The 10,895-nt window shown below is 50.2% G+C and overlaps 1 gene segment (V, D, J or C); it reads left to right on the top strand.

Annotated features, from left to right (window-relative positions):
- The first annotated feature begins 5,229 nt into the window (after positions 1-5,229).
- Positions 5,230-8,992, top strand: LOC132430551 (T cell receptor beta variable 4-1-like). The segment is given in 4 exon segments: positions 5,230-5,278; positions 5,391-5,694; positions 8,473-8,558; positions 8,904-8,992. Coding segments are annotated over 4 exon segments (528 nt in total).
- Positions 8,993-10,895: the final 1,903 nt, after the last annotated feature.

Raw genomic sequence — 10,895 nt, forward strand, 5'->3', positions numbered from 1 at the left:
TCTGCTTCATCCCTACCCATCATCTCTGCTCTCAGTGCTCTATCAGGAGGACTGGGGTCCCATGACTGAGATGAGGTTAACGTGCCTCTTTGACCCCTATGAGGAGCTGTGACTTTACTGAAACTCCCGGCTAGAACGGAGTGGGGGTGGTGGGGGGGGGGAGGGGGGAGGGAAGGTGTGTGGACAGTTGAGAGCACTAAGGTCCATTGCACGTGGCACCTGCCCAACCTCAGTAGCAGTGTATCTGCTATCCCTTTGGCTCGCAGCCCTCAGAGCCTTTTGTTTTGCCCCTGCGTCTTCCTCTGTGTATATCTGCTCCATATTCAGGCTCAGCAACCCAAGGAGGCGAGATGCTCCCTGGGGATACAGGTTGCAGCGTATTCCTCTTGTATTCCCCTCAGCACCCACTGAGGGGTGCTTCCTATCTAGTTAGCCCCGAATTCCTGGGTCTTAAAATGACATACAGCTGGTTCCAGGGACGGGCTCTGACGACCTGTGCAAGGCAGCCTGTCTGAGTTAAATCAGGATGAGGCTGGAAGGGGATGGTCCCGCATCCCCGAGAGGCAGCAGGGGAGGATATCTGCCCAAAGTGGTGGTGAAGGGTTGTGGGTATGAGGGAGGAGGCGGCGCTAGACAGTAGAAAAAGGGAGGGAAAACCCAGTTATTTGTTGGGCGTGGGGAGCTAATTGCAAACAAAGCAGCTGAGAAACCTCCTTGGGAAGCTGGGGCTTGGTGGCAGGTCTCCTCCTCTGCCCCTGCCTCTGTACACCCAGTCCTGACAAGACAGCCCCGACTCACCTCTGCAGGTGCTGGCACAGGGCATGAGAGGGAGAGAGGGAATGTGAGCTGCAGAAACTAACGGGGCCGTGACTCCCCAAGCAAATCCCCTTCAGGACCAGGGAAACACACTCAGAGGACTGGAACCTGGCAGGGAGACACCGGGTCCCATCCTGTCTGAGCTGAGGAGGGCTCCAGGCCCCTCTGCTGTGTGGTCCTTTGTCTCCTTGGAGCAGGTGAGTCCTGGGAACAGGTGGGACAGCTTTGTCCTTGAACTTCAAGGTTTTTTTATGGAGCTGCCTCATGAGACTCTCTGAATGTGGTTTCTTGCTCCCAGAGGCCCTTTGGACACTGGAATTACCCAGACCCCAAAACACCTGGTGACAGTGTTGGGGAGCAACGGGACCCTAAAGTGTGAACGACATCCGGGACGTAATTCTATATACTGCTATACACAGAATGCTGAGAAGTCACTGGAGCTCCTGTTTTTCTAACAGTAAGCCTCATCCAGATTGAGAAATCAGTCCAAGACGGGAGAGCCATGGGCTAATCCCAACCCTCTGACTGTAGGCCCCCCTAAGACCTCTTACTGCCTTTCTGTCTTGGTCCAGGACAGAAGAACTGAGTTTTCCATTTGGCCACAAGGGGGCACTGTGAGATTCAGGGAGAAGAGGGAGGGTCGAGAGAACTCCCTGGATGGGAGAGGGTTGAGAGAGAGTCCGGGTTTGTTCACAACACAGGAGAATGTGGTTTGCGGAGGCTGTGAGTCCGTGCTGAAATGTTAGGGGTTAAACACAGACTATTGGCTTTGTGTTGATCTGCAGGGTTTTTTTTTTCCCCTTATTAACAAGAGGTACTTTTATTTTTTTTAAACATCTTTATTGGAGTATAATTGCTTTATAACAAAGTGAATCAGTTATACATATACCAAGGTTCCCATATCTCTTCCCTCTTGCGTCTCCCTCCCTCCCTCCCTCCCTATCCCACCCCTCTAGGTGGTCACAAAGCACTGAGCTGATCTCCCTGTGCTATGCGGCTGCTTCCCACTAGCTATCTATTTTACGTTTGAAAGTGTATATATGTCCATGCCACTCTCACTTTATCACAGCTTACCCTTCCCCCTCCCCATATCCTCAGGTCCATTCTCTAGTAGCTCTGTGTCTTTATTCCCGTCTTGCCCCTAGGTTCTTCATGACCTTTTTTTTTTTTCTTAGATTCTATGTATATGTGTTAGCATACAGTATTTGTTTTTCTCTTTCTGACTTACTTCACTCTGTATGACAGACTCTAGGTCCATCCACCTCACTACAAATAACTCAGTTTTGTTTCCTTTTATGGCTGAGTAATATTCCATTGTATATATGTGCCACATCTTCTTTATCCATTCATCTGTTGATGGACACTTAGGTTGCTTCCATGTCCTGGCTATTGTAAATAGAGCTGCAATGAACATTTTGGTACATGACTCTTTTTGAATTATGGGAGCCTTAGCATGTGGGTTCATTGTTACCGTGCTTGGTCTTTCCAGGGTCTCCGTGGGAATCACAGCATATGCACCAAGGTCTCTCACTCTAACTGGGTCTGTATGCCAATGTCTTCCAGCTGAGTGTCCTCTGAAATCTCTGCTCAGTTCTATAGCCTTCCAGAACCTTCTAGAGTCCCGCCCTGTGTAGACACAACTGGCCAAGAAAAAAGGTAATTTCCCTTCATGTATTCTTGGGGCTCCCATAACCCAAATCCCAGCTGTCTTGGAGTCAGTTATGTCTTTTCTATATATCTTCGAGGAGCATATACTATTACTATTTGATAATGGGCAGTGTTTGAATTTACCTACATGTTTACCATTCCACTTCTTCATTATTTGTTCTTGCAATGCAGACTGTCCTTAGATCATTTTCTTTCTTTGGTCACATCCCTAATTCAGATAATTTAAACTCACCTTTCACCCCACTCCTTGCTTGGGGAAATGCTTATGTTAGCTAATGTTCTCAGGGCAATTGAGCTTTTCACTTTTACTCATTGTTCGGGGTTTTAGTTTAAATTCCATTGCTTTTTGTCATCTGTGAAATTTTGCATATGTACTGACAGCCTAACAATGCAATAAAATTTTATTTATTCATATTTTTCTGTTTTCTTGTAGAAGGGCCAATCAGTGTCTTCTTACTACAGGGAATGGCCATCATAATAATGTTAATAGTAACAATGTTGGCCTTTTAACTAGGGTTAATTTTTGGTTCTTATCTAAGAATGGAATATCTCCAACGGCAGTGGATTTAAGGTCCATCATATATGTAACCTGTTCAGGAGGAGAATATCCAACCCACTTTGCTTAAATTCTAACCCATATACCCTTACATCTTTTTGTTTCGTGGGCCACAGTGAAAAATCTGATAAAATTTATCACATTAGAAAAATATTAGTATTTTCTTCCTGACCCAGCACATCCCTGGGTTAAAAAACATTTCACTTATCAACTCTTGACTTTACACATGGATAACTACCCTCCCTAGTCCCAACATAGATTTATATAGATTCTTGTTATTCCAACTTGGTAATAAATATCTAATATAACAATAAACAAATGTTATAGTTAGCAACTATAGATCATTTCATTTTTGTGTTTATTCGTATCTTCAGATTTTCTAGAATGAAAACTCAATACTGGCATAACAGTATGTTTTAAGAAAACGGATGATATTCCAATAAGTAAGTGGACAAAAGGCATAAGCAATTTATAGTGTGAAGTAGGAAAGACTCATGGTGGATCACGCAAGCTAGTCCCAGATTGGAAAACTGTCTGTGGATCGGATGGGCCTGGTTTGGTTTCTAACATTTTGGAAATGCACGGGGCTTTGAAGATCGTTTGCATTCAGTCCCCATGTTGTAATAGCTGAGGAAATATGCTATCACATTCATGAAGTGATTGAAATACTGGACACATTTCTCAAACTTCATATAAGCTACATTTGATTCCCTAGTGGTTGTCTATGACTATACTGAATTACCCACGGCAGTAGAATTCTGGGGGTGAACGTGTTGAAGTTTTGTGCTTGTTCCTAGCTGTTGCTCAGTGAGAATTGAACAAATCAAGATGGTCTATAAGCTCCACAGGGGCTGGGGTAGTATCTGCAGGGCTGCATTTTGTTCATTCCTAAGAATCCAGACGTAACCAATCTCCATTGAGTAAAAATTGAATGTCCTAGGTAAGTGGATGAATGGTATTGTTGCCGACTGTTTTGGTTGTTTCAGGTGCTTCTTTCTTCTTCATGATTTCCTGGAGTTTCGTACCCATCACAGCTGCTCCGGGTCAGTGGAGTGAGTGAGGGATCTGGGCTGCCTGCCGACGCGGGCTGGTAAGAGGCCTGTGATCTGGGAAATGCACAGCTTTGGCCACAAGGCGGCGCTGTGGCTCCACTGAGACCGCCGAGACTGGGGTGGGGGAGGGGCTGGGAGTGAGTAGAGGGAGGGCGTGAGGGGGGGAGCAGGGCATTGAGGCTTCATGCTTACATCAGTTGCGTGCATCGTTTGCAGACTTCTCAAAGATACTAAACTGAAGTCATTTTCAAATCGATTTCCGTTTGTCTTGCACCGGACGTCTTGCGCTCTTTTACTTGGGGCAACTTGTTTGCTTTAAGCCCAGCCAAGCCCTGCACCCTCAATACAGGGCCAGAGAGTGGCTTATTCCTTGTTATGGCCCCCTCTCAGCACTCTTCCCAATGTGTGGTTCCTGGCTGGCATCACAGTCGTGCCTTTTTTTGTGTGTGTGGTACGCGAGCCTCTCACTGTTGTGGCCTCTCCCGTTGCGCAGCACAGGCTCCGGACGCGCAGGCTCAGCGGCCATGGCTCACGGGCCCAGCCGCTCCGCGGCATGTGGGATCTTCCCGGACCGGGGCACGAACCCGTGTCCCCTGCATCGGCAGGCGGACTCTCAACCACTGCGCCACCAGGGAAACCCCACAGTCGTGCCTTTTTAATGATGAGCACTGGTACAGAAAAGGACCACAGCCTTCGAATCTTCCTCCCTCCATGCAACTGGGCAAAGGGGCTCCAGCCAGCTTAGACACTGAGGGAAAGGACGTTTTAAGTGTTGTCCTGCCTCGGACTGAGCAGGGGAGGAAGGAGATCTCTTCAAGGGGGTATGGTCTGTTGCTGAGAGGGGCTCTTGTAAGGGAGAGGGGACAGAGGGAGAATCTATATAATAAGGAGGGCAGCTAATAGCAAAAGAGCAACTGTCAGAGGATTATCTCAGCCCAGTCCATTCAAGTCCACCTTCTATAAAAATCTATGTAAGGCATAAAAGGGGAAGGAAGAAACATCGCTTGGGGCTGGGGAGACTGACAAGGACACTGACGTCACAGGCAAAAGCACCAACCAAGGCCAAGGAGACCAGAGGCCACCCCCCACCCCCGGGGCATCCTAGTTAGATGATGCCACTTCGACCCTGACACCGCCATGGGCTGCGGGCTGTTCTGCTGTGTGGTCCTCTGTCTTGTGGGAGCAGGTGAGTCGTGCGTTCACATGGGCTGCCCCCGGACCCCCAACAATTTCCCTGCGGCTGCATCAACACCTCCCCTTCTGGGCTTTGTCTGAATTTTGTCCCTTTCTCCCAGCAGCCTCCGCGGACACGGAAATAACTCAGATACCAAAATACCTAATCATGGAAACTAGAAATAAGAAATCTTTGAGATGTGAACAACATCTGGGTCACAATGCTATGTACTGGTATAAACAGAGAGCTCAGAAGCCGCCGGAGCTCATGTTCGTCTGCAACTACAAGGAACTTGCTGGCAATGAGACTGTTCCAAGTCGCTTCTGGCCTGAATGCCCAGACAGCTCCCGCATCTACCTGCACGTGGACACCCTGAAACTGGAAGACTCCGCCCTGTATCTCTGCGCCAGCAGCAAAGACACAGCCCTGCAGAGCCAACTCCTTCCTGTGCACAAACCTCCAGGGGCCAGCCAGGAAGCTAGGGGGCCAGCCAAGGCACCGTTCGCCACTTCCCATTAAACCCTAGACAGAAATCCCAGACCACAATACTGCCCGCAGGTTCATGGGGCACGGCAGGGCTCAGATCCCCACAGACGCCAGCAGTCTGTGCCGGGCTCGTCCTGACCAAGATTGTGCCTCTGGGTGAATAGAGGACAGACGTTCAAGTTTAAGTTGTCCCAAGGATTTTCCAATTGGCTGGCGCCCCTGGGAAGTCTTTCATGAGACACTTGACCTTCTGGCCGCAGCAGTACTACTAATCCTCCTTCTAAAAGGTGTCTTTCTCTGACTTCCCCTTCCATCCAAGTTAGACCCTGGATCTCAGCCCAGATCCCAGCTCCAACTATGCTCAGACCTTTTTCAAAGCACCTCATTCCCTCACCAGGGTCTCCAGCTGTTCCTGCCCCTGAGGACCATGGATCCCCCATCCCGCTGGGATTCCTATTCTCTGGTTCACTCCGCCGGCTGCACGTTCAGGGGCTCAGCCGCTCGCTGGCTTCTCTTCCACTCCAGCCTTAACGCTTTCAGGCTTGCTTCTTTTTCCTTCTGTCTTTGTAACCCTAGCTCTTCGGGCCTTCGCCTCCTGTATGATCAGCCATAGAGTCCGACGGGCTTGGATTGTTGCTTACAGCAGGCAGTGAGGAGTGATGGGCTCCTGACATTTCAGAGCAGGACTTCATACCCAGGGCTGAACCCTGTATCTTCCGGCTCTGCTCCTTGTAATGGCTCTCTGGGCTGCACAACCCAGCAGCCAAGGGCTGACAAAGCCCTGCGTCCTGGAGGGTCAGCTGTCTGCATGTGCACCAAGGCTCCCTCCTCTCTCCTGCAGAGGATGCTCCAGGGACAGGGAGACCCCCCACAGAGCCTCAAACCATAATACCCAAGTCGACCCCTGTGGCGACTCTCTATTCTACGTCTTTAGAGTGGGGGGTTTTTTTCACCCGAGTGTGACTCTGCCCTGTCAACTGGTTAAGAGATAAACACATCCCCATCTACTATTTCAATGCTTTATTTGTCGTGAAATAAACAAGCCTGCTGTAAAGTGGATGGTTTGGTTTAAGGTTTCATAGGGATCCTCTAAACGAATGCCTGCACGCCAGGACTCACACCCTACACGGGCCCAGAGGATAGGAAGGACGCCGCCCTGTGAGGAAGTGCGTTGCTGGGAGCTCGGCAGGTACCTGACTTCTGAGCTTCTTCTTTTCAGGAACCGAGGATTCCCTGTTGCCGAGGCTGTGGCCTCCCAGGGCTGAGCAGCACGGAGCTTTGGGGAATCAGAGAAGGACTTCCAGGCAAGGGTCCCAGGACTGGAGACCCCGCAAAGGACAGTAAGAGACCCAGCCTTTAGGAAATGGGTGTGAGAAAGATGTGTCTCTCTGTCCTCACCAAATCCATATTCTATAACCTGGCTCGTCTATTCTCCGATTTCTCTTTTTCCCACCCAAGGCTAGACCCCGAGCCCCAGCCTGATCAAAGCGCCAAATCTGCACAGACGCTTGCTCTCCACCCCTCAGGCAGTCAGCGGGCCCCTGCGCCCCTCAGTTCAGAGCCAGCGCGCTGGGCTGAGTGCTTACTTTCTCGTCCACCCTCCTTCCCTTGCTCTGAAATGTAATTTTAGGTTTCAGGTCTCAACGTCTCACTAGATTTCCTCTCCACACTGACACTCGTAGGGTTATTTTTTGTTTTCGTTTGATCTCTTTACTCCCAACATTTTAGTCATCAGGCTCAGGATTGTGACACACAGAGTCCACGCCTCTGGACTGCGGCTCTGAATTGGCCATTAGAGAGGGGAGTGGGTCCCGCCTGTCTGTCTGGGTCTTCATACCTGGCCTCACTGTCCCGAAGTTTGTATTCTCCCAGGGTCCCTCTGCAACTGCAGTTTTTCACTCGGGGCGTGGGAGCCTGAACGCTCCAGGGCACACGGGGGCTGAGCCTTGGAGCACCCTGTGTCCACGTTGGCACGAGGCACTTGTGTGGGCACTCCTGAGTCTGTGGGTGCTGCCCAAGACTAGGACATCGTCACAGAGTCTCCTCGCTTGGGCTGCTAAAGACCTGATGCCCCACTGGGGAGACCTCAGCCCTGCCCCGCCCCTGCCATGGACCACAGGTTCTGCTGGGTGATCGTTTGTCTCCTGGGCGTATGTGGAAAACTCCCATCTCATTCCCTGGACCTAAGGCCAGTTCCAAACTTTTGCCTCATTCTCTTTCTGGACTCTGTCCTCCCCCAGGACGCATAGAATCTGGTGTCAGCCAAAGCCCTTGCCACTATGTCACAGGGATGGGATGGAATGTGACTCTGGGATGTGGTCCTGTGCCCCGTTGTTTGTACCTCTTCTGGTACCAACAGACCCCAGGAAAGGGCATGGGGTTTCTGATGTCCATCCATAACAAAGTGTGTTCAGAGAAGGCAGACTTTTTGAAGGATCACTTCTCAGCTGAGATGCCTGATGGCGTGTGCCTCACTCTGAAGACCCAGCCTGCACAGCTGGGGGACTCGGCCCTGTGCCTCTGTGCCGGGAGCTCAGCCACGGCCTTGCAGAGACGCTTCCTGCCCTTCCACCAACCCTACAGCTTCGCTGCTCTCCCCAGGCTCTCAGCCTCCCTGCCCTGCCCAAGGCGGGTGGGGAATGTGTGGTGGGACTGCAGCTGCTCCCCAGTAGCAGAGGTCAAAATTAACTTTAATTTGCAGAAAAGGAAATATTGCACAGGATATCTGGGGCTGTGGTATTTGGGAAAGGTTCCCAGACACCACAGAATGTGGCCGGGGACCCCAACGATGGGACAGGTGTAGCCAGTGAGTGACCTGGGGAGCCTACAGAGAAACCTGTGTATTCTCTTTTGGTCTCTGTGTTATTTCCTATTTAGCAGAACATGCCTTCCTTCCATCTCTGAGTGGAGATTGGCTTACTGGAGAGGAGGGGAGGGGTTTGCACGGGGATACCTAGGAGCCCCAACTGGGAACTTTCCAGAAGGTGAAGGATCTCAACGCCAGAGCCTAGTACCGGTAGGAGAGGGGTGTTCTGGGACAGTAGGCAGCTGAGGCAGAAGCACCTCAGGACCCTGCCAGCCAGGACAGAGAGGTTCTTTGCGGAACAGTGGTTGCCCCTGTGAATGTGATCTCATGCTCTTGGGCCAGCAGGGATCCAGGCCAACAAGAAGGTCACCACAGAGGACACACTGGGCAAGAGCAAACGCCCACAGAACTTCCCGTGCCCGCAACTGGCGTGAACTGCTCACTCTGGGCATGATGGGCGAAGATAGGACTGACTTCTCAGAGGCTAAGACCTGAGGGTTCCTGAACAACTGGCTGGAGGAATGATGCAGAGAATACTTCACAAGGGAGATACTGGATGTCCCATTAATAAGGCAGGTGGACCTCAAGAATTCAGTTAGAGAAATAAATCGGTACTGTTGTGCTAGTGAATTAAGTATTTTATATTGGTTACACACTTTTCTTTCTTTTTCTTTCTTTCTTTCTCCCTCCCTCCCTCCCTGTCTCTCTCTCTCCCTTCCTTTCGTTCTTTCTTTTTCTTTCTTCCCTCCCTCCCTCCCTCCTTTCCTTCCTTCCTTCCTTTCTTTCTTCTTTCTTTCTTCCTTTCTTCCTTTCTTTCTTTCTTTCTTTTTCTTTCTTCCCTCCCTCCCTCCTTTCCTTCCTTCCTTTCCTTTCTTTCTTTCTCTCTCTCTCTCTCTCTCCCTCCCCCTTCCTTCCCTCCCTCCCTCCTTCCCTCCCCCCTTCCCCTTTCCTTCCTTCCTTCCCTCTTTCCTTTCAACAAAAGTTTCCTCACCCCAAGATATGGGAAGTATGGCTAGTGCATCGCAGGGACCCCATGTGTCTCAGAGGAAGAGTCAATCACAGGGTCATGTATGATGAGGGCTCAGCCTACCCTAAAGAAATCTCCTTCATGTTATGAAATCACCAGTTCCTCTAGAAAAGATGTGCTGGGGCTACTAAGACAGAAACACCATAGAGAGAACATGCAAAATGAGGAGGAGATGTATAGTCTCATATTGTTAGGGGAGTGAAAGTGGTGCTGTTAATAATTACCCTTGAACAACAAGGTGAGACCTATACTTACCCCACCTGTGTCCCAAACGTGGGCTTCATCTCAGAGTCCTGAACAGGAGGAGGCTTCAGGCTTGGGCAAACAGCTGTGGCTAATGGGAGACATGTCTGCTAAGAGCAGTGGTCATGGTGGCTCATGGGGTTTTGCTGGTGGATCTACCTAACAGGGTGGCCCAGAGTGAAGGGGCGCCTACCCTTCCTCCCTGAGGGACCACTAGTGGCTGAGCACGTGCCCCTCTTTTCCCCCCACATTCTGACCCCTGGAAGCAGCAGACAGGGCCGGTTTTCCAGGCTGCTGGGAAGAAACACAAGCTCCTGAGGCAACCTGAAAGACGGTGGCCTGAAGGGTCAACCCCTGCTGGGTTCAGCTTAAGGTGATTCACAAACAATAAACAAGCCTGGGGCTCCTTAGGAATTCATATGGAATCAAGCCGTTGGGTAATGTGGGTACTTAGGGCTCAGAGCTAGCCCATTTTGTATATTTGTGAATATGTGACCTTCCTGTGTAATGTAAAAAATTAATAAACAGAAGCCCCAATTAAACAGAGTTGGGAGACCAGGAGGTGGAGCTCTCCAGCCCTGTGATGGTAGCAGAGCCCAAGAGAAAGAAAAAGATTCCTCTTCTTTCCTGGCAAGGACTCAGTCAGTGAAAAGCCTTGGACCCTTTTTTACTGCAGACCTCCCATCTTCCTTTTCCCGTCTGTAAAATGTGCAGGAACTTGCATGTGGCTTGCCATATTTGCAGAAAAGCCGTGAGTCAGGTTTCTTCAATGTCTTACCAAGGGATATAGCCGGGGAGACAGACTCTGAGAGAGCTCTGAGAAACTGCTCTGAAAGGCATTGGCGGGGGGATGTGAGCGTATCTGTGATTTTGGCAAAGGGTACCTGCACCCAAGCTCACATCTCGGTAGAAGGCTGCTGCTGGTCACAAGGAACAGACACCTTAGTTCATCGTTTTAGTGCTTTTCTAAGTATGGGAAGATGCAAGAATCCAGGTTCTTGAAAATTTCTCCTGAAAATATCTATCTGAAGGCCTGTTCTGCCGGTTTTCCCAGAGCACAGAGTGCC

This window comes from Delphinus delphis, chromosome 9 (genome assembly GCF_949987515.2).
Source record: "Delphinus delphis chromosome 9, mDelDel1.2, whole genome shotgun sequence".
Taxonomy (NCBI): domain Eukaryota; kingdom Metazoa; phylum Chordata; class Mammalia; order Artiodactyla; family Delphinidae; genus Delphinus; species Delphinus delphis.